This window comes from Larus michahellis, chromosome 5 (genome assembly GCF_964199755.1).
Source record: "Larus michahellis chromosome 5, bLarMic1.1, whole genome shotgun sequence".
In the NCBI taxonomy this organism is placed as follows: Eukaryota; Metazoa; Chordata; class Aves; order Charadriiformes; family Laridae; genus Larus; species Larus michahellis.
In genome coordinates, this window is record NC_133900.1 from 74,099,590 (window position 1) to 74,124,466 (window position 24,877).

Below are 24,877 nucleotides of genomic sequence, written 5' to 3' on the forward strand. Positions count from 1 at the left end.
GTGCACTCTCCTAAAGATTTGCTAAACTCCTCATCCCATTTACAGCTCTCAGTAAACAGTTTCCCCTATAGAATAGGGGAACGGTACATCTCAAGTGCATTTGCATATAGGGATTATCAGTAGTTCACTTGATCCTGACAGTCACAAGAACTGACTTTAGAAAAGACACGTCCAGAGTGTTAAATAAGGTTTTGATGAAAACAAAGTAATGTATGCCAACATAAAACCAAAAAAAAGCGCAGCATTTGCAAAATATATAATATTGTCTCAGTTTTACTGTCTAAAGGAGTATAGATTAGCTGCACGTCACAGCATCAATGGGAACAGAACACATCCAAGTCTCCCAGTGCAATCTGGAATAGATCCTGTGCCTTCCACCTGCAAATTCTTTATTTTCCAGTTAAAACTGAAGACAACAGTTAACATACACAAAAATAAAAGCAAAAAGGAAATCAACCTACCTTCTTTCCATCTGCACTACCATTCAATTTAGTAACGTGATGACATTCTTTCATACAGGTGTGATTCTGACAATCAAGAAGCCGCCCACAAAATCTTTTACATGAATAGGGATTTGCAGAGTGACACGGTAATGGACTAACCTAAAAGTTGAAAATAAATAACTATGAACGTATATGTTTACAGATAGTGTATATACACACACACTGCGCATGTGTGTTGTGTGTGCTGTATGTATACACACACACACACAGGCAGAGCATCATTACAGAGATATTTTGGTTCGTGAGTATCTTTGATAAAAGGAGAAAACCAGAGCGATGTCTATGCGACCTTTTTTCTTTTAATAGCCTTTTCAACATAACCATACACATTTGTTCTACACCGATTATAGCAGGTAAAAAAGCCCACTTTATTAATTAAACAAGCTAAGTTATGCAACATGTGTGGGGCTTTGCTTTTTTTTTTTTTTTTTTTAAGCAGACTATTACATTCTCAAGTCTTTTAGTGCTATTTATTCCTTCTTTCCAAATAACACTGGTGCCTTCCATTAAATGCTCCTAAACTGCTTTACAGTTACTGAAGATGACAGCTACAGTTTGCTTTCACACAGCTAATTGTGTTATGGTCATCATAAACCCAAAACATTTGACAATTCTACAAACAGAAAACACCCTGCAAAGCCAGAAATACTAAAAACCAGATACTGACTGTATCAACTATAACTCCTAGGAGTGGAAGGGGAAGAAGAAATGGCTTTATGAGAGGACTAGGATTTTAATGTTTTATGATACATTTGTACTTTCTAATTTCAGGTTAACACTCCAGTTAACAGAGCTCTGTAGTACTACTCAGAGCACCTATTTAGAAGCCCTTAATCTTCATTGGTACTGGAGTGTAAACTTCTAACTTGGTTAACTAGGATACTTTCCTAAAGTTGTATATAGTACAAGTCCCTCCATATCACGCGGATTAGAGGAAACTTGCTGTTCCCATTTCCCAACCATTACATAATATTCACATGCAAAAAAAAAAATCACTTCTCTGATGCTGTCAAAAAAATTGATTTTTTTTCTTAATATAACGATCATTTTGCAGAGAAAAACAGAAACTATTTGTGATGTTATTACACAATAGGATAACATGACATAACTCACTTTGACTAGACTAAGGGCGTGAGTTTTTGTGTTGCGGCTTGAGTTGACTGAACAGCTTTGCACTGCACCCCTTCCTTTTCTCTCTTCCAGGTCTGTAATCCCAATGGCACACTCCTGCCATTTACTTTGAACAAATCCTACCTCACATCTGTCTTTAGAGCAAGACAATTCCACTAATCAAAATGGAAGAAAAGGAATTAACAGGAAAAAAGTCCCTTGTCTTTTGCTAGGTTTGCAAGTTGATTGTCCATACAATTAAGTGAGCACCCGAACTGAAACGACGGAAGAGAGGTTGGTCCCCCCAGAGAGCAAAACGAGAGACCTTCTCCCTTCAGCACTGTCCATGTTGATTTCCCTCAGTCCTAAAGCAAAAATATACAAAGTAGGATTTGAATCCACTTGCCTATGGAAGTATTTTCTGGGCTTCACCCAAAAAAGAGACTGTCATTGCAAAGTCATTACAAAACACAATTCATTCACAGCTTAGTCTAGTGGGAGGTGTCCCTGCCCATGGCAGCGGGGTCGGAACCAGATCTTTAAGGTCCCTTCCAACTCTAACCATTCTATGATATGATTCTATGAAGACTTCTGAACTCCTTGTTCTCCTCATCCTGACCAACAGCAACTCTGTGAACAGGAGGAGTCTGCATGGCAGGCTGAACATCAAGCATGGAATACACAGGTGAAAACCTTGAGGCTATCATGTCCAGCTACTCTCCCATCCCTGTGTCAGAGCTGAAGCTCATCATGCTGGCTAAAGCCCTCACACAACCATAGCAAGTCTGAATGCCTGGGTCATACTCCTCCTTGCAAACATCCTACAACTCGGGTCTCTGATGGCTTACGTTTCTGTTGACCAAATGAGCAAAACCCAGCAACAGGGCCAATAGAGTCTGAAGTTGAGCATGGTACTAGACCCAACGAACAGACACCAATTACCAAACCTTTTATCGTTCCTAATATGCTGTCCCTTCTCATCCTCCTCTAACTCCCCCAGCCACAACTTCCTTTCAGTAGCAACACAAGTAGACAAAGGATGCTGGAAGGTAAAAGAATGAGTGAAAAGGTATACTAAACATTAAGATTTGCCACTGCCCACTTCTCTCTTTTCGCTGCTCCCCCATTTCCACTCAATTTTATGACTACTGGTTCTGCTGCAGCTCATGCTACTGGTTCCTGCCTGACGAACCTGATCTCCTTCTGTGACAAGATGACCCGATTATTGGATAAGGGAAAGGCTGTGGACATTGTCTACCTAGACTTTCGAAAAGCATTTGACACTGTCCCCCACAGAATTCTCATGGAAAAACTGGCGGCTCACGGCCTGGATGAGCATACGATCTGCTGGATCAAGCACTGGCCGGATGGGTGGTCCCAAAGAGTGGTGGTCAATGGAGTTAAATCCAGCTGGCGGCCGGTCACAAGTGGTGTCCCTCAGGGCTCAGTGTTGGGACCACTTCTGTTTAACATCTTTATTGATGACCTTGATAAGGACATAGGGTGTATCATCAGCAAGTTTGCAGATGACGCGAAGCTAAGCGGGGGTGTTGATCTACATGAGGATAGGGAGGCTCTACAGAGAGACTTGGATAGATTGGACCGATGGGCCAATGCTAACGGAATGAGCTTCAACAAGGACAAGTGCCAGGTCCTGCACTTGGGCCACAACAACCCCACGCATCGCTACAGGCTTGGGGCAGTGTGGCTGGAGAGCTGCCTGGCAGAAAAGGACCTGGGGGTTCTGACTGACAAGCAGCTGAACATGAGCCAGCAGTGTGCCCAGGTGGCCAAGAGGGCCAATGGCATCCTGGCTTGTATTAGAAACAGTGTGACCAGCAGAAGGAGGGAGGTGATTGTCCCCCTGTACTCAGCACTGGTGAGGCCACCCCTTGAGTATTGTGCCCAGTTCTGGGCACCTCAATATGAGAGAGATATCGAGGTGCTGGCGCGAGTGCAGAGGAGGGCAACGAAGCTGGTGAAGGGCCTGGAGAATAAATCTTATGAGGAGCAATTGAAGGAGCTGGGACTGTTTAGTTTGAGGAAGAGGAGGCAGAGGGGAGACCTCATCACTCTCTACAATTACTTGAAAGGACACTGTAGAGAGGTTGGTGCTGGTCTCTTCTCACAGGTAATTAGCGATAGAACAAGAGGGAATGGCTTCAAGCTGCAGCAGGGTAGGTTTAGGCTGGTCATTAGGAAAGAATTCTTCACAGAAAGAGTGGTCAGACACTGGAATAGGCTGCCCAGGGAGGTGGTGGAGTCACCATCCCTGGATGTGTTTAAGAGTCGTTTAGCTGTGGTGTTAAGGGATATGGTGTAAGGGAGAACTTTGTAGAGTGGAGCTGATGGTTGGACTCGATGATCCCAAGGGTCTTTTCCAACCTAAATGATTCTGTGATTCATGCAGCTACAGCAGATCAGGGCAGTAACAGCCTGCACAGTTCAATATGCTGATGGGACACCTTTTACCAAGAGTTAGCCTTCTATCAGATAAGGACATAACCACTAGCTCCAGTTAAAGAGAACTGGCAGGAGCACAAAGGCAGAAGTGGAGCATCCCTTCTGGTAGCCTCCCTCAAGTATAATCATAGAATCGCCTAGGTTGGAAGGGACGTTTCAGATCATCTAGTCCAACCATCAACCTAACTCTGACAAAAACCATCACTAAACCATATCTCTAAGCACTATGCCTACCCATCTTTTAAATATCTCCAGGGATGGCAGATCCACCACTTCCCTGGGCACCCTATTCCAAAGCTTGGTAACACTTTCGGCGAAGAAATTTTTCCTAATATCCAGTCTAAACCTCCCCTGGTGCAACTTGAAGTCACTTCCTCTTGTCCCATCTCCTGTTACTTGGGAGAAGAGACCGACCCCCACCTGGCTACACCCTCCTTTCAGGGAGCTGTAGAGAGCGATAAGGTCTCCCCTCAGCCTCCTTTTCTCCAGGCTGAACACCCCCAGCTCCCTCACCCGCTCCTCATAAGGCTTGTGCTCCAGACCCCTCACCAGCTTCACTGCCCTTCTCTGGACACGCTCCAGCACCTCAATGTCTTTCTTGTAGCGAGGGGCCCAAAACTGGACACAGCACTCGAGGTAGAGCCTCACCAGTGCCGAGCACAGGAGGAAAGTACACCAGATGAGCTGCAGCGTTGGATGAAGCCAGGGGCAGGGAAGACCACAAGCCAGCAGACATCAGTGGCAGCTTTCAGTCAGCCAACTGCAGAGAACATCCCAGCCCTCTGGCTGCATCCAGCACAGCTTCAGCTTGCCCCACTCACTGAGTTTCCCAAGTCTTGAGTCCAAGAAAAGATAAGAGAGTCTTCTGGAATCAATTGACATTGTAGCCAAAAGCAAAAGAATTTCAATTTAAACCTACAATATATTTTAAAATTTTGTTTCTGCTTCTTGACAAGTCAATCTGTTGTGGATATTAGTAATAAATCCAAAGGACAAAGTAGAGAAAAGTTTTGCTTTCTATAGTTGGAATGCATTTCTGAAATAGCTAAATGGAGGTCGCTGCTCTTGTTACAAAGACGAATATCAAAGAAGCCACAAACTCCAGGAGGCTTATGAGCTAAAGAATAAAGAACACAGATGAGAACCAGAAGTATTTTATGAAAGCCGATTGGAAGAAGAAAAAAAAACAAAACAAAAAAGACCACAGGTCTTCCATGGGATAAGGAAAGGAAAGGAAGGCAAGGAAAAAAGGACAAGACAACTTTCAGAAGCTTTCCAGCACATCTCTCAAATGCATAAAAGCAACTAACAGATACAACAATTGAAATATGAAAATAAAAAAATCAAGTACAATAGGGCAGAGAAGTTTTGGATATATTCATAAGGTATTTAGCCATAAAGATTAATCTCATCAAGTTTTACATAAAATTTTACCTAGAGGCAGAGTAATGGTCTTCCTCTTATAACTGAACCACAACTAAAAAACCAACTTAGAATAATAAAACATAGCATCAAATTCCTACCAAAAAAAAAACAACCCACCCCAAAACAAACCCAAGAAGAAAAAAGAGTTCTATCTGCCTGAGAACAAGACTGATATCACAGGATATTCAAAATACCCATCACTGAAACAAAAACAGAATGTTTCCCTTCCCCTAGAACATTTAATGAAATGAAGCAACTATGAGAGAATTAAATACAGCAGATAAATTTATACCATATCCAGTTAAGATTTCCTGTTTTTTCCCCTCATTTATCTTGTATGGGCTTTAATTAATGTTCTTCCATAAAAATAGATTTTGAATATAAACATTATCTCTCATAATCTGATTTTAAAAGAGCACACGTATGCTATTGCTATGAAATGCCAATGCTTACAGCAGTTCAAAGAAAAAGTAAACCACCAAGTTTTCATTTTGAGGTGGCAGCAACTGTTGGTAAGTGATTTTTCTGACCTATAACCTGAAACAAAATTGAGAGCTACTTTTAAGCACCTACAGATCAAAGAATGAAGTTATTAATTTTTCTAAATATATGTAAAAACATCCAAAACTTGCACAGTAAAATTATTTAAAAGAAGGCTGCACAACGTAGCTAAAAGAAATATTATTTTAGGTTTTAACCTAAAAAAATTCATCACGTAGAATCATACCTCCACTGAACATGGATTTTATACAATTATATAATCTGAAAAGTTGTTTTAAGTCTGCTGTTTCAAGCGATAAATTGCTTCTTCTAAATACCCAAAGACACGTAAGAACTCGAATTAAGTCAAACCCGTAGAAATACTTTTTAAGCTAAAAGCCAAAGTGAAATTTAAAAAAAAAAACAAACCACCAAAACAAACCACAAAAAAACCCAACAAAACAACCAACTCCAATACCTACACAAATTAAAGTTACTGTCCAAGTAAAACTGTAAACACAGTAGATTTGCTTATTATACAACTCCTAAACTGTTTGCTTTCATTCTCTCTTCTACTCATCATCTGCAGGCATCCTAGTAAAATACAAGAAGCCTTTATAACTCATTTCACTCCTAGTTTGTTTCTTTTATACCTCCTCCAGTATAGGAGGTGTAACAACAGTCCAACGTAAGTAGTAACATGGTTCAGCAATGAGCCCCTCTTCACAGCAAAACTTAGTTTGAGAAAATTGCTGCTTTCATCACCCATAAAAAGTTCACTTTTCCCAATGAAAAACCCCTCAGGGGCTGGAAGCTACTACAGGAGGGAAGTGTTCATACATACATACATACGTTTTACCTCATTAACAGAAGTAAATTAGTTTGAGGTGAGATTACTTAAGAGCCAACGCAGCTGTAAAACACTGAACAGACTACATATTTGGTTTTCTTCTTTTTAAGAGATCCCAGAACAACATAAAAACACACAATGCACAGAAAACACACTGTAGGCACCCGCCCCTCACACACACATTAACAAATCATTCTTTTCCTTGACTACTATCAAAACCTCAAAGATTAGGACACTTCATTCCATTCCAGAAACTGCTGAACTTCAGGAGGAAGGAAGCACTGCGCTCTGCTGGCTGAGAGAAGGAAGGTTTAATCCAAAATATCATATAGCATCAATAAATCCGAAATTGTCAACAAAGAAGGGATTGTTTTAATTTTTGTTAATTATTCTGAAATAAATAGTTATAAATACAGAATCATAGAATGGTTTGGGTTGGAAGGGACCCTGAAGATCACCTAGTTCCAACCCCCCTGCCATGGGCAGGGACACCTCCCACTAGACCAGGCTGCTCAAAGCCCCATCCAGCCTGGCCTTGAACACCTCCAGCGATGGGACATTGACAACTTCCCTGGGCAACCTGTTCCAGCATCTCACCACCCTCACAGTAAAGAATTTCTTCCTGATATCTAATCTAAATCTCCCCACTTTCAGATGAAAACCGTTACACCCCTCATCCTACCACAACCCCTGTGAGTCTGTGTAGTAATTGTAGTGAGTGTATGTAGTAATATGCAGTAACTGGAACCATTTTCACTACATAGAAGAGCTGTGCTGTCCTCTGTTACAAGGAGGGACAAACTTTACAACCATGTACATCTGAACAGTACCAAACCCAAAATTATATACCACAAATTATATACCACAGCTGATATTTTGTTTATACATAAATTCATGAAAGTTAGGGTGAGATTCCATATGTCCTATCACAAAACACGTCATTGACTCTATAAAACCTTGGCTGAGACACTTGCAAGTTTTACTGTGGAAAGCAAAAACAAAACCCATCTGTCTCAACAACAAACAAGAAAGCACAGTTGTTCTTTTCATCCATTTTCACAGCACATTTTTCGTTAGCAACCGACAAGCTGCAAAGTAGCTCTCTGGAAGCTGTATTCACACCTTGCTTGGATTAATAAGGATGCTGCGCAAACAGACTGGGGATATATAAACTTTGTTAACAACATTTGTAGGTGTTGCCATCACACAATCAAGCCACCATTACAACACATACCAAAAGATTATTAAAGAAGTTCAAAGTAAAAAAAAAAGGGGGGGGAGGGGTATCTGTAAATATTTTCAAGTGTTTACTGTTTTCTAGAATTTTTTTACGAGCTTAAAACTAAACTAGGTTTGTTACAGTATTGTTAGCTGCACTTTGATAGTGAATTTATGCCAGACTTACTAGTAGACAAAGCTGTAATAGCAATAGGTTTTTTTAAAGATTAGTTTAGCAATCAGTGACTTTTAGAAATGACTGTGAATAATGTTGGTATTTGTTTTGCTTCAAGGGTCAATTAGCTTTTCTTCTCATGTAAGCCAAAAAAGGCAATGACTTCATCTGAACCTGGAAAAGGCTGCACACCAATAAGACAAGCTAATAAGTAACACTGAAGAAGCTGGTACAGTACTGGTACTGAAATCAGACTGGTATTGTCTGATTTCATCCACACACGCTTAGATCTAAGTCAGACGAGAATTTTCCTGTATGACACTATGTTCCTTATCCTTCTAAAATAAACACAACAGTTTCTAGAAGAACTGTGTGACAGGGAGAGAATAATAACAATAATGAAGAAAAAAAAAAAAAAACAAGAAGTGTATAATGTAAAAAGACCCCCTCAAAAAAAATTAAAACTAAAAAAACCTAAAAAATTTGAACAACTGCAGGAATATACAAATAGCTTCACAAATCATGAGTTTAAATTTCTGTCCAAGAATTCTAAAAAGTCAAGTAGTTATATATTCTTCAAAAAGGAATTAAAATACCTTGTGATATGGAAGCCCTTGTGATAAGGTACTTCACTGGTTTTAAAATATAAACAAGCCATATAATATTTATCTTTAATACTCTTTTTTTGCAGACTGACAAACTGAGGTATACTTCATATTCCACTTAAAAAGGCACTTTCCATGACTCACCTCATGCTGCCCAAGACACTCCCTGTCAAAGAGAGAAAATCAGAGATTTAGAAAACATGTATTTATTTAATAAGGGACTTAAAACAGCGCTGGTGCTTCTCACACAACAATAATGCAATCTATTTTTAAAAAGCGCAAACTAAAAGAAAATCATCTATCTAAGCAGATCTTGTCTTTTTCAGCAGTTGTTTGGATTGCTGTATTTTATGATGGTAATCCCAAAAATCAGTGTTTCATGTGTAGATTAATCATAGTTGTATATGAAATTAATAATTTTTATTTTAGAAAATTTCTTTAGAGAATTACCTGAATTGCTTCCTAACATCTTCTCCTTTGGCTTTACTAATATATCACTTCATATATTTCAGTTATTTCAGAGAACTACCCAGTCTACCCTTATGTCTACAACTCTATCCCTTTTAGAATGGTCTACCATCCCTAGGAAAGAAAAATGCACACTGATCAGAATTGTGAAGGTATTAAATGGTGACTCATTCAAACGCTGATCTCCTAAAAATTAAATCAATCTTTTGCTCTTTTATTTTGAAAAGTTTATTTTTCTTTTTACCTCTGATTTCCTATCTGCCATCTCCTTCCAAAGTATTATTTTGATTTCTCTACTGAAACCCTATAAGGGAGAGTGATGAAAACGTCATTAATATTCAAGCTAAAATACCTCTACATCAGTTCCTAAAAATTTCTAGAAAAGTATTAAAAAAAGTAACCCTGATAACTTCTGTAATACAAAGCAACTACAAATAGCTACAGAGGATCTTTAGGACAGCGGGATATTAACAAGAATAATCAGTCTTTCACCTAGTAAGAAGCACACGTTGCAAAGGAGCCTGTTCTTCACTCTACACAGCTCAATTATCTTACATCCAAGATAATCTTTCTCTAACCAGTTCATTCGTTTTTTAGGACCTCTGCTTTCCACTGTAGCGTGCTTCTGTTGCACTGCAAGGGGAAACTGCTTGACCAGCCTGCTCGCCTCGTGCCACGTAACTACTACATCCGTGGAGGAGAGGTTCCCCACAGCAGCCCTGCATTTAAGTTGAGATGTATTGGTGTCAGATGAACTACCAGATGCGTGACAAACTGGCAGGATCACTGGGCTCAAATGATAGTGGCTAGTTTTTTGTATCCTACTGGGGTACCAGTTACAGGTGGAATTCTTCAGCCTGGGATCTACGTTGATTAAAATTTTTTTCCCCAGTAACTCAGAAGAGACAAAACGCACGAATTTTGCAGACAACACTAAGGGACAGTGCAGTCAATACATTCAAGGGCAGGAATTCCATTCAGAAAAATATAAAATAAAAAAAAATAATCGGTATAATCAAGCACTGTAAGAGGTTGTCCAGAGAGGCTGTAGAATCAATGATGTACTCGGGTTTTTGAGGTCTAGCTGAACAAAGCTGGAACAAATTGGTCTGACTTCAGTGTTTACCTGGTTTTAGCAAGAGGTTGGACTAGATGACCCCATCCTAATGTACCTTCCAGCCTCAAAGTTCTGTGAAATATTCTCAGCAAATAATTTTCCAGAAACTCCCTTTTAACTATTTACAGAAACAGATACCAAATAAATTCCATTCCAAATCTCACTGCTCGCATCCAAATTATTAGAAAAAACATCAAAAAGTATTGCAAAGCTTCAGCTGTGAAGGACGGAATCCCCACTAACAACCACCCATTCATACAGAATAGGACTATTGAAACTATTCTCCATTATCATATTTGTTCAAATGCCACTGTTCTACCAATGATTCTAAAAGCCCTGCTAATGGTCTAAGAAGGTGTCAGATATTTTGCTTCGTAGCACCACATTACTTTGTATCTATGGTTTTGTTTACTATTATTATTTTGTTAATTCAGGAAACTTTTCTCCTATCTCTTCCATTAAAAAGAAAAAAAAAGAAAGAAAAAGAACATTACAGTTGCAAAGATCAATCAAGGTAGTTCGGATATTGCGGAATTGTGATCTAATGCTAGTAGAACCTTAAGTCGCCCCAAGTACTATGAAGTGTAACAATGCGTCCTCTAGTTACAAAATTAAGTACAACTTTTCCAGTATGGTTTTCCTTCTCGCTTAGCAGACTTATCTCCTCTGGGGAGGAGTCTTCAGACTAAAGAAGGTGGTTTTGAGGTTGGAATTCAGAGATGCACCCTACATAATGCACGATGTTACACAATGACCTCTGCTGAAGACCTACACTAGACGGTTTCTACAGGCATCTACCCAAACACTGAAACCAGACTGTTCCTAGCTACACGTTTTTCACCTTTTGGGTGTCTGCCTTCAAACTCTGAGCTCAAGTATTAGAAGTGCTGAGCAGTCACAGTTTTGAAGTACAAAAAGCTGTAGGTACAGAAGTACAACCTATCATAGTACAGTCCTTGAGAAAGTTCTAAACACATCTACATAAGCCGTTAAATTGGTATTTTTTATCATCTTCCTCTGTCTACTTCTCACTTCATAAAATGAGGACATAATATTCCCTCAATAAGGATGAATGTTTAGAAAACAAGTAGGCACTAATGCCTGTGAAGTATGCAGGGTTTAAAACAGTGAGAGACTACAACACAAAAACAGACCAAAAACCCCAGTATATCTTTTTTCAGATAGATGTTGAATTCTAAGTCCTTATTCCACAATATAAACAGAAGTTCTATCAAATTGAAAAAAGAATGGTGAAAAAAAAAAGTCATCATCATATCTTCCCTTATATCCCCAGTATCCTCACAGAAAGAGTTGATTTGGCTCTAACTCAAGGAGGAGAACCTTCTGCACAAGTCAAAAATAGAAATGAGATGAGCAGATGGGATGAAGGGCATCCACCTGCCATTCTTTAGCATATAACTGAACAACTGAGAAACAAAATAGCAATTTACTATGCAGAAAATTAGGATCCCATAAACTAAACACAAAAGAAACTATATGGAAAAACCTGTATGTGACCAAAGACTACCTAATTACAGTGGCTGTCTTTGCAATTTTCGTATTTTTCTTTTAAGGTAGCATTGCGCACAACATGTGCAACCAAACTTTACTAAAACTATCAATCGTCTCATACAGTGAGCATGAACTACACAAGTATCTATGAAACAACCACCAATGCTCCCAGTTTTACGAGAATGGTTTTCATACAGACTCATTGCATCTGAACAGGAAAATACGGTTGTTTTAATGTCCAGCTCTACAACAGTATGAGAAGAAAAGGTCTCTTTCCATACCAAAACTTTATTTCATTTCTTTTTTAATACTTACACTGGTATAGGAACCTGACAGGGAGGGCACGGTAACGCAGTTCGAATAAAAGCTGGCTCAGATGGCTGTTCCCAAGGACCTGCAGACTGATGCTGGGAGCATAAAACAACACTAGTTCAATACAAAACACAAAAGGATCTGCTTGACCATAAACAAACATATCACCTAAAGAGATCCCAGTTCTAACAAATTAACTTTTTACTAATGGAAATCTCAACACACCCTACGCACAAAAAGTTAGTATTTCATCCTTAGCATGGATAGGGATAGGAAAATGAAGGCCTGTGACCCTACTGCTAAAAATGACGCGCACAGCCAAAAAAAAACCCAAAACAACAAATAATCAAAACAGCAAAACAATTCTAAGCATTGAATAGAGGTAAAAAAATAAAAATATTTCAATTACTAAGCAAGTGAAACTATCATCGTGCAGTACATGCGTCACGTTTAAAGATGCCAAACAATTTCTCACTTAGAACTTGTGCAAACGTTGATGGTTTAGTAAGTATCAGAGTTAAAATTTATTTTTTACTCTTATGTTAGAAGTAATTGCTTACATTTGAAATTAAATGTTTGTAATACAACTAACAAAAATTCTCAAGTAATTATAACTGCTGAAAACTGCAGTTCATTAGATATATTACAAAGTTAATTAGATTGCAACAGAGGAGCTAGAACCACTTAGTTTCTCGGTTAAGCGGTATGCATACCTCTGTGCTTGATCATTTATTTACTCTGAACTCCAAAAGCCTCCATCATAAGACTAAGGTCAAACAACTGTTGTTCATTCTTCAGAACAAAGATAACACACTATTTTTCATTATTTACTTACTACGCCAGTTTGCTTCACAAGTGCTTCATCATGGCAGGAAACTGGGCACAAATGACCACACGTTAATGCTTTCTGGCAGGACTGACGACAGGGAGGACATCGACCAAAGTGACAGTAGTGTTTCTCCTGGGTAGAGTGGTGACAGGTAGGTGGTCGACTGAAGTAAAATCCAAGAATGAATCAATATGATAGCAAGAAATACAAAGTTCCAGTCACTGGACAATTATGCTAAATACAAAGCACTGAGATGAACAAGTTCTCATTTTTAAAATGAGTTTACTGCTCACCTTCAGCAGTGGTTAATATTGCAGTAAAATTCTACAGGAGTTCTCAATTAAATTAAAATCAAAGTTGGGTTTGCATATTCAAACAGCTATTTCACTCCTAATTCTATTCTGCGCTAAGTAATCTTGCTACATCCCAGCAAAATATATTCTCCTTTTTCCTTTGGCTAGTCAAGTTTTCTAGGTAAACTGCCTCATGGAGGTACTTCAAAGCGTACCAGACACGACGTGAAGAAGGGAGTGTGACTACAGAATTAGAAGTGCTCGATGGGACAGAACATCCCCCTTGAGCAGCAAGCTGCTCATGAAACTGCAGCATCAAAGAGGTGTCTAATAGGAAGGATTATTGCTAATCTCCATCTGCATAGTCAAGAATACAGAAAACTGAGAAGTAATACCTGTAATCATATTAAAGGAATAATTTTTGCCTTTTAAATTTATATTTTACTACTTTAAGGATACCTTCAACTCCACTGACGAACTAGAAACACACACACTTTCTTTACTGACCTGCACAGCTGTTTGCATTTGGGAGGTTTGATGGTGCGCTCTCTGCCACAGGGGACTTTAATGACAGTTTTTCCACAATTGCATTTCACATCTACAGTCTCAGGACACGGATTACAACTACCTAAAAATAAATATATTAACAACATGATATTCTCAATAAGCTACTGATTATAAAAAATGGCAACTAATGTAACTCTGAATATGCACATGGTATAATTGTCCTATGCTGTTTGATTTAAATAATAGATGGCTGTAAATTTTTATTTCTGCTTAGTTTCAAATCCCTCTTGGCAAAGAGGGATTTCACCGTTCTTGAAGAATAGCAACAATAATCTCGATTATTCTAGTTGTTAACTGGTATCAAGTTAGAAACAATCCCTCCCTCATGGTTTAAAAAGAAGTCAGCATTATTAAAGCCCAGAAATTTCAATTGCACAACACTTAGATATTTGCTGTTTATATTTCAGTCTTACATACATATGAAGACATCTTTCATCTATACTCAAAAGAAAAAAGGGACATTGAAAAACTGGTACAATCAAGTTTTGCAAATTTTATACGACGTTAAAGAAAAGTTAATCCTCTAGGTATAATTAATGCTTTTCAAAAAAGATCCTCCTCCTTTATAAAGTTACTCATGCTACTAACCTGATATATTTAAAGAGAGATCTGTAAAATACCTATGTTTTAATTTACAGCTCTCCCAAACTATTTCTTCATCATGTGCCAACCGCTAAGTTTTATTATTGAGTAATATGCAGTAAGAATCCTCTAAAAAAAACAAATTTAGACGTGGGATTTTGTCTTACTAATCATGTTGCATCCTGAAATTTTAAGGAACGCAATGCTTTGAAGGCGTTATCAACAGCACAACTTTTAAGCAATTCTGACTTGTTAGCAGGATCTGAGAAGCAACGCTTCAAAAAGCGGATCTCTCAATGACAAAAAGCTGCCAAAATAAAAACGATGGAAGTATACAGTCTTAATATTGCAAAGTAAATTAAAACATAACATATTATCAGCACACAAACAGCTTTACAAAAGAAATTGAAGGTCTAAAGCTATGCTGCCCAGAGTGGCTAATTTGTGTACAATTTACTTAAGTATTTTACTAATCAAACAACTGCCTACATACTCAAAAAGATGGTAGGGCAGAGATCGCATATAAACGTGAAGTTAAGGTGAGAGCATATAGTTCTCAAATCAAGTGTTATAATGCACTACAGTAGGAAACAAAACATTTCTATTCCCTGGCACCACATTCTAAATTTCAGCAAGCGTGGTTACATACTTAAGAAAAAAAGATATGTAAAAATCAAATCACAAATAGAATAGATTAAGTTACCTTTTTTCAGGGACCCCTGCTAAAGGCCAAGTGCTTATTATCAGCAAGCTCTAATAATTCTGAGATCAGGTACCTTCTAAAGGACCTGATCTGGCAAGTGATTTTCTAGGAGGTATACTATTTCCTTCAAAATCAGTAGTCACTGAGATCTGGCAGCTCATTGCAAAATTAACCTGACCTGGTATTACATACTGAAGATAAACTAATAATCCTAACTTTCAGGAGCTATTAAAATATTGGTGTATAAGGAGAAACACATGAATATAAATATTTTGAAATAAATAGCTAAGTAATCCTGCTACATCCCAGCAATAATTGTTCTTCATTTTCCTTTTGCTAGCCAAGTTTTCTAGGTAAACTGCCTCACGGAGGTACTTCAAAATGTACCAGACGTGACTTGAAGAAAGGAGTGTGACTACAGAATTAGAAGTCCTCGGTGGGAGAGAACTTCCCCCTTGACAGCAGGTCAATATTCCTTTATTAGTAATATTTTCAAACACTCTGACAAATTGTACTAGACTGTAATTTGTTAAAGCACACAGAAGTTATTGTCTAAATTTATCATCTGATAACATAGTTATTAGATGCAACTTTTGGCAAGAGTTAGCACTTAAATATTGACAATTGTAGTGTTTTAATAAATTACATATACTTTGAAGTGTATATATTTGATATTTATGTTCTCAAAGTTCACTTTTGTTTTCTTATAGGCACTGACTTACGATTTTTATACTGCTGTTAGTTATTAGACAACCTTGTCACTTTTAGCCAGGCTGTAAGATGCAAGCACTCTCAAATATAAACAGCCATTCAATGTAAAAGTTTATCCTATAATGCAGCATTAGCTCCTTAGTTTTCCAACCAGAATTTTATTCTACGATTTAGTTGTCAACCAAACCAATGCAGAAGAACAATGTTATGAGTTTTGTTCTGACAGTACAAAAAAAAATAAAATTACATTTTTCCATGATTTTGTAGGGGTATAGGGTAAAAGAAGAGAAAGGGAAGAAGAGAATGGGCACAATTAAGAGAGAAAATACAAACCACCAGTTTGTGGTAATAGATTTAACAGCAGGTTAACTAGGACAACTACCACAACAACTACCACATTTACCTATCCTGTCCTCTTAAGAACTACTGCCTCAAAAGAAAGATTGGTCGAACAAGTTGTGAATTATTTCCTGAGTTGTTGCAATTTGAAGTCCAAAATACTAAGGGAAATTACACAGGGTACTGAGTTGTTGTTTCAGCAGGGCAGCAGCTTCTGTGGGGAAAATTGCTGAGAGGGCAGCCACTTTTTCAGTCATTCCAATTTAATCCCCTACGGAGCAAATGTCAAAGCTATTGGCCAGCATAAAAGCTGCTAGGTAATTTTGGCCATTTGCAGCATCTTTTTAACCAAGGTCACTGGATGCAGAAGTAAACTTTTTTGTTACCCTTCATATAGCCCATAACAAGTTCTTATTTTCTCTTTTACCAGTAAGATAGCAATATACATTCAAATTCCATCACCTTTATTTTAAGCCCATTCGTATCGCACGGTGATTTTTAAAAACCATCCAGACTCAATCAGCACAGTCATTCCTATACGTAGTTGCACTTTGTTATGCATATTCAGTGAACAGAATTATTTGGGAAAAAAAGTCAAGCTATGGATTTTGAATTAAGCAGCTGGAAAGGGGACAGAGCATTTTCAGAGGAACAATGCGAAGCAAAATTACCAGGTAAAAACTCAGGTTGTCATTATGCAAGTCCTTAAGCTCTAACCAGCACTAAAAACCGTTCAAACACGCCGCCCCCACAAAAAGCCCACATGCAACAAGGGAAAGAATTCATTAAGCACCATACAGAGTCATGCAAGCACGAATATTGTTTATTGGAATAAACAATATTCCATCACTACAGGGATCCTTCTTACCTCTGTGGCAGCCTGAAGGGCATTTGTGATTTCTGCAGCCTAGAGTCCGCCCACAGACTTGATCACAAGGTGGGCAGTTTCCAGGACAGCACTATTAAGAAAAAAATAAATATATAACTGAAAACTTGGACATTTCTGATATAAATTTGCACTCTTCTACTATCTCATTTTTTCAATACTTCTTAAAAACAACTTGCATGCTATTTCATCAAATTTCCTCAAATTCATGACAGATACAGAAAGGAGGCCATCTGTAAAATGCTTTTTAAGAACTCAAATTATAAAATAATACCACACTAAAAAGGCAGAGTGCTTCCAAGAAGTGTAAGAACATTTTAAAAGTTCCCTGGCACAAAACTGTTGCTAACTACTTTTTAAAAAAAAGAAACAACAACCTAACAATACACCTTTTACCTTTGCAGGAAAGGTCAGATAACTTTAGGATCTACTTTCTGTTTGTACATAAAGTAGTAACGTGGAAGAATCAGAACACATCACACCACCACAACGGTGGATGCCAGGTCAGGAGAGAACCTCATCTTTTAACTTGAAAAGTACCCTCCTTCCAAACTGTATAAGAAAGGATGTCAATTAGGAAGAGAAACATGGATTTTTTAGCATAAGACATCAGGATTTCATTTACTTGCTTTGCCATCTTTTCACATGAAGTAACTTCACTGTAATAATAATACTCAAAAATACCTAAGAAAGAAACAGTATTTTTCATGCCTTTCTGTGGTAAGAAGTCCAACTTCCATAATGTCTTAATTCACACATAGCAGGCAACTTTCAAGCCTTCATGAATCAATAAACTGAAAAGAATGGTCTCAGCTATCAACTATTCTTTTGACTTCAAACGAGCAGAGAAACAAGATTCCCAATTGTCAGACCACTGCTGTTTGCAGTGATGCATATTAGAAGGTGGGGTGGAATGCTGTGTTGTCAAAAATAAGAGTGTCCCTTACAAAGTTATGAGAGATCTCCAGATCTTCCTACGAAGTAAGGGAATAAATTGATCTAACTACTCCAGAATGCATAAAGCATCAGCAACTACTCAAGTATCTGAAAGCAAAACTGCCTTCTGAAGCTGGAAAGTTGTCAAAATCCCCTCCCAGTTTGTAAGGCCACTGAGTTTTCCTGAGTGACATCCTCTTCAAAGGATTCTGGTACACAGCAAACTGGTCTGAATGACACTGAAGAAAAGTCTTCTTTCTATACAATAACATGAATTGGGAGAACAGATTGATGTGCTTTATATATAATACAAAATATTATATATAAATTTAAAAAATGTTATCTAAACATCGTTTAGAAATTATCACCTCTTGAGAGAGAGAAAGGTGATCTCTGGACACTTACCTTTCTCCTACATTGGTGCTTTTGGCAATCACGAATTTTAGTACACTTTGTTTCACAGAGATATGGCTTATGACATGGCATGCGTTTAGTGTGCTTTCCACAGCGACATTGTTTTTCAACTTCCTGGGCAGCAAGATAGGGAAAAAAACAGGGCATGTTTAGTACCCAAAAAAAAAAGTGGAAAATAATACGTTCTACTACTAGCTGTAAAGAAAAGTTCACGGGAGAGTAATACTAAAATATTGTATCACAACAGGAAGTAGATGACATGCTCCAAGCAGATCACCTATCTGTGCAATAACTACTTGGGGACCTTGTTTCGGTATTGGCAGGGGGTTGGAACTAGAAGGTCTTTAAAGTCCCTTCCAACATAAACCATTCTATGACTCCATGATTCTATTGCAAACACTGTGCTCTAGATGGCACCTCACGGTACCCATGGTCTCACCAAGAGGGAAGCCACTTCAAGGGAACCACTCAAGTGTGTAGTGCAAGATGTCAAGCATAAACGCAAAACAAATTCATACCAAAATGTACCTCTCCTCCACAGTAAACTAGATTCATTCATTGTGTATACAGATAATTTAAGAAGTTGGTGAGCAGGTTTATCTGACCTTCATCCCAGCTATCATGTGCTAACTACTTCCACCATAGTCTCTGTAGCCAAAGCTGGTTCAGGAAGAGACAACCGAGAGCAGACAGAGCAACAGCTTTATAGGCCAGACCACGGAAGCACCCTAGAGACTTAGAGCAGAGCAAAATATTATTTTTTTTTTTTTTTTTTTTTACTAACAAGGAAATAATGTTATGTTACAGCATCTTCGATTGCACTAATGAAGAAATAGTGTAGTAAGACAAAGCAGCAAGGAAGCTAGAAGAGCTGGGGAAAAAATTGTCTTAAAGCATAATTAATTAAACCCAAAACAAAATAAAACCAACCAAAACCAATAAATCCCTCATCCATGCTGCAATTCAGAGACATAATGCTCAACTATTAATTCAGAATTGTGCTGGGGCACGGGGCGGGGGGGGGAATAGGGAAAAATGTGTTGCTTTTAATGATCAGGAAGTCATAGATTTTGTGATAGATGACTTCATTTTCCTTAGGAGACTTGCACTGTTCCAGGCATATAGTGTTTAAAAACCCTAGTAAAATGTGAACCTGCTACAGTAAGACTGACCTGTCTGCATATTTCACAGGGACCTCGATGACAGCGCTGTGAACATTTATGGATGCCACATTCCAGAACTTTGTCACAACTATCGCCACAAGTGGGCACATCTTCTGTACAAGGCAAGGTAAACTCTAGATGAAGAGAGAGAGGTACAAGCAAAGGTTTAGAAAAAAAGCCAAAATATTTCGAAAAAAAATGCACTGTGTACTATGACTTTAAATGCCAATCTTCTCTCATTTCTTTAAAACCTTCTCTAGAATTACTCAATTAATCACCTTCCTAATTAAACCGCTGGTATTAAATAAAGCTTTGAAAGAATTAAGCAAAAATGTAAATAAGCTGTCACAGTTCACTGTTTGCAAGAAATTTTTATGGACCCTGCCCTGCAGAATTAGGCTAAACTACTGACTCTCAAAGACTGTGTGACTTCTTTTTCTTTAGATTTACCTTTTTTTTTTTAATAAAAAAAAAAAAAAAAAAGGAGCTTACTTGATTTTTCACATGGACAGGACCTTTTCCCAGAACGAGGACAGTCTCCACAGGGACCAGCATGACAAACTTGTTCACATGTGTGATTACCACAAGGCAAAGGTTTCCCACACACCTGGTAAACTCAGAGAAATGGAGTCAATGCAATGTAACAAAACTACGTACCAAGACAAAGCAACCCAAGGGGGAAAACTATGGGTGAGAGACATCTGGATGGAATTTAACTTTTTCTGAATTTTGTTAACAAGTCTTATATTCGCTGAGTTTGCCAAATAAAACTGATCACTCCTGCAGTGATCCTGACTGGAAGACCACCGTATACTGAAGAGTTAGTGGTTCACATAACAGTTAATCTCAGTAGTCCCAGGCCTGTGTTGTGCTGCACATATCCCTTGGCCGCAGGATAAACTTATTGTAGCAGAGGAGATCGGAGGCAGCTCCCACTTGGTACCAGTGATTACGCCACCTGCATGTCCTTGCCTTTATCTAAAAGCGCAACAAGAAGTTGCCATGCGAACATCCTTTCTGTTTGACAGTAGAAATGATGAACACAGTTGCTTCCTCATAACAAAACCCTACAATAGCTTCAATGACCAAACTAGGGTAACCCTTTCTACAGATGGGGTCTGCACTGCATGCTGCACATGGATCAGGGGCTCATTCAATGCTGCACAGCTTGGGGTTCTCAGCATCCAAAGGACCCTACTATTATTTATAATATAATCCCTTTCTCTATAGCGTTAGCTGAAATAAATCGCATTTTAACTGACACTTTACAGAGGCCAAGTACCTTTCTTACTGGGATTGTAATCACTAGGTACCTCCTGGTGCAACCTCCCCCTGCCACTTAATTTTTTAAATTATTTTTATTTTTTACAGTCTGTCAATCCATAGCCCTGGTCATAAGAATGAGCTGCAAATATACTTCAAAGAATGAATCACAAAGCTTTCATTCTGTTACAGCCACTAGAAGTAAATAAGCATGAAACTCTTATCTACTAAGTTGTGGTTTCATGCTTATTTTTGAAGACAGCAGCTGAAGTTTCAACCTCAAGTACAAGAAAACAGACTATACAAGGTCAAATTCACTGCTAGTTTAACCCTAACACAATTCCAGAAGATTTTAACTGCTATCAGAAATGACTTGTGACACCAAGTAGATCCGTTCTCAAACACCGCTGCTTGTATTTTTGATTGCACTCTCAAAACCTAAAAAATAAAACTCTTTTCCTACCAAATGAGTTATTCCAATCCTTAATACACTGATTAATCAAATTTTATAATGACGAGAAATAAGCTAAAAAGGACAGCCTCACATACCTGATCACACTGCCACTGAGGGCTCGCACAAAGTCTTTCTGCTGTCTGTCTTCCACAGATGCACCGTTGTTTACTGACTCGTGGACAAGGCTGACAATCTCCTGTATGCAATCGGAAAGTGACATTTAGAGTGGGAATTGCGAAAGAAGGATGTTTCTTAACAATGAAAACAACTACTCAGAGGTCTAAGGCGGCAGGTCTACCTGCGTGGCAGGAATTCTCACAAGCGTGTTGTCCACACAGCAACGTCCGGCCACACGGCAGGCGACAGGACCATTCCTTGGCACTGCACCTTCGGGGCACTGGTTTGGCTTTCTTACAGTGACAGGTTGTTGTGACCATCTTTGGGCAAGGTGGACAGGGTCCTAAGTACAGGAAAAAAGAATACCTCATGGTCATTCAGCAAATGCAGCCCTGACTACATGTCTTATTCTCAGAATTTTAAATATAGTTAGCAGATTTTAAGTAAAGCTGTGTAACAGCTACATAAATACAGGTCATACAACCAAGAGACACAGTGGATTTACCTGGATGACAGAGCAGCAAACATTTATGACCACAAGAAGGTTTGAATTCCCTCTCACATATCTGACCACAGGAGTGAGGTACCAGCCATGGGTCCAGTGCTGGATTCTCTACTTTTCCACAGTAACAGTAATACCTACTGGGAGTTTCAGACCGTTTGTATTCAAACCTACATTTTGGACTACAACAAGAAAAAAAAGGAGTGAAAAGAAAAGCGGTTTTTTGAAGAATTTTTTAAGAAGAAAAGCAGGTTTTAATCATTTAAGTTTCCCAAGACTGTTACCAGCCTACCAATTAATGTTTTTACAACTACTGTAACCAATAACAACCTAATCAAATTCATAATATACAATAAAGGTCTTGCTATATGTCAGATTTTACAATACATTCATTAGAATGTCTAAGGAATTGTCCTATCACTGCAGTCTTTTTTCTCTAAGAATATATAAAAAAAAATTCAGTGTAGTAAGCACACAGAACAACTTTTACGTCAAGTAATACCAAAGGAAAGCATGCAACAAAGAGTTAACCTACTTAAACAGAACCAATAAAAAAAGAGATATTAAAATCCAGGTTTTTTTACCAGTAGCAATTTATAAGCTATGTAAAACAGGATTTAACAATGCTATTAAAACCATGCGTAATAATTAAAATATTATCTGAAAGATTTTAAGTTGTATCAGTTCAGTATCTCAGATATTGTAAGATGCACACCTTTATTTATTATCCTTGAGAGTGGCAGATATTAAAAAGTAATATCCTAAAGGTAGATAGGCACCAAGGGACTGGAACTCATTAGTGCCACAGGCCCTAAAGACTTTCAGGTGCAAACTACAGATGAGGGAGGCAACACAAGGAAGGAGGAACAAAGCAGCTCCCATTTCTGGCTACACTGGGAAAAGACAACAGAAAAGGGAGAATTCAAAGCCTCTATTCAGAGAAGAGAGGCTTTGAAGGACCTACGTACTCATTTTTATCAAATAAAATATCAATTTGCCCCTATATAATACATTACAGTCCATAAATCATTTCTCCATAAATCATTTCTCCATAGTGACAGCAGTTTTATTGTGTGCGTAAATGTTAAATACCATTTGCCTTGAAATTTTTTCATTATAAACACAAAACTAGTTTGTAGTAGAATAAGCATTATCAACTTGAGACGCTGTGAGCCGACAATTTTATACCTTATTTCCTAAGCAAACCTTCTCTCTGAGATCTCACATTATAGCTTTTAAATCCACCAGACACTTTCAACCAAATTTGAGAGAGGATTGCATCTCAAAGATACTACTACAAGCTTCCACATAGAAGCAGATGGGCAAATAAAGCACACAACAAACATGCACCTTGAAGGTACTTTCAAACACAAATCTATTGAAAAAGCAAGCTTCATTATTCATGCAGCCACAATATCACCTCCTTTATACAATCTCATGTAAAACTGCAAGACTGCCTTTAATGCTTGAGTTATACAGATACTAAAATAATAAATCAATCCCTAAATCTTGCTATTTTAGAACTGCTTTTTATTTTTTTTTATTTCATGGTGCCCATTTTAAAAGTGACAAGTATGTAAAGCCATTCAGAAATAAATACTAGAAGCTGAGGCACAATAGATAAGTTACCTTCCCTTCTCAGAGGTTAAAACAAATTTGATGCAGCAGGTTTTACTATGAAATATTCTTGAATCGTGTTAATGAAAACTTGAAAATAATTCAGAAAAAAAGCAATAGAAAATTCAGTCTTCTAAATTATTTTTTTTGGTGCACATGTCATTTACAGGTACAATTCCTTCCTAAAGTAAACTCCAGTTTGCGTATATTTCACAATAAAAGTATACCATGAAGAGCTCACCATGGCCAGGGATAATCTTTCTTCCCAAAATCATCATCCGTCAAAGGAGAAGACACAAGGAAAAGGCTGTCCTTGGCCCACTTCTGGATACACACCAGATGAAATATACAAAAGCATCCACAACAGCTCCAGACCTACAGGGCAGATTTAAGTGCCAATTGCTTTGTATTAAGTTTCTTTCCGTTTCCACTGATGAACATCCATAATATCTAAAGAAGTACAAGCATACTACTTTTTTATTTAAAAAATGGATTTCCAAAGATAGATTATACACATTGTTAGATTAATACAGGTAGTTTTACTGTTACAGATTCATACCTATAATCTTTTTTCCTGCTGCCGTGGGAAGTTTTTGCCAAGGCTTATGGAGCCCAAAATATTCATATAATCATAGAAATGTTGATTTACACACACTGTTGGAGGTCATGTAGCACAACCTCGTGCCCAGAGTAGGACTACTGCCAACTCAGCTCAGTTCAGTCACAGCTTTGCCTAGCAGAGTTGGGAAATCCTGAAGGATGGGGACTCCACAACCATCCTGGGCAACCTTGTCGAAGTGTCATACTACCTTCCTAGTAGCCGATTTGCACCTCCCAAGCCCCAGTTTGTGCCATTGCCCCTTGTTACACCATGAACATGACTTTGGCCACCTTTACAACTCCAAGTAGACAGAGGCTGCAACTGTATCATCCCCTAGCCTCCTTCTCCGCTAGACTAAACAAGCTCAGCTCTCCCTCCACCTCTCTCCCTGACCTACGCTCTTGGCCTACAGATGTCTTGGTAGTAAAAGTACTAAAAAGATTTTTTCCCCCTTTCAAACTTTAGGATTTACATACAATGATTGTAAGAAAAAGATTTGATTAGAAGTGTGGCTTGCAACATAGTGTCTTTTGTTCAAAGAGCAAGAGAGGTATAAAATGGAACAGAATTAAAAGCAAATGTATTTAAGAGAGAGTTGATTTTGCCTGTGTCCTGTCTCCATCACTAAACCTTTATGATCTTGTTCCCAGTGTACTTCTCCC

At 38.2% G+C, this 24,877-nt stretch overlaps 1 protein-coding gene across 2 annotated transcripts in view; it reads right to left on the reverse strand.

The window, feature by feature from the left end:
* NFXL1 (nuclear transcription factor, X-box binding like 1) overlaps positions 1-24,877 on the reverse strand; it is a 51,333-nt gene that overhangs the window by 23,824 nt on the left and 2,632 nt on the right. For both annotated transcript variants that reach the window (XM_074588002.1, XM_074588000.1), the window contains exons 4-16: positions 23,856-23,989; positions 22,001-22,179; positions 21,677-21,838; positions 21,474-21,574; positions 20,154-20,268; positions 19,671-19,795; positions 18,490-18,612; positions 17,131-17,221; positions 13,868-13,988; positions 13,074-13,230; positions 12,242-12,333; positions 8,974-8,995; positions 462-602 (exon numbers count right to left, since the gene is read on the reverse strand). In XM_074588002.1, coding sequence (XP_074444103.1) covers positions 462-602; positions 8,974-8,995; positions 12,242-12,333; positions 13,074-13,230; positions 13,868-13,988; positions 17,131-17,221; positions 18,490-18,612; positions 19,671-19,795; positions 20,154-20,268; positions 21,474-21,574; positions 21,677-21,838; positions 22,001-22,179; positions 23,856-23,989 — 1,563 coding nt within the window. The remainder of the gene's footprint in view (positions 1-461; positions 603-8,973; positions 8,996-12,241; positions 12,334-13,073; positions 13,231-13,867; positions 13,989-17,130; positions 17,222-18,489; positions 18,613-19,670; positions 19,796-20,153; positions 20,269-21,473; positions 21,575-21,676; positions 21,839-22,000; positions 22,180-23,855; positions 23,990-24,877) is intronic.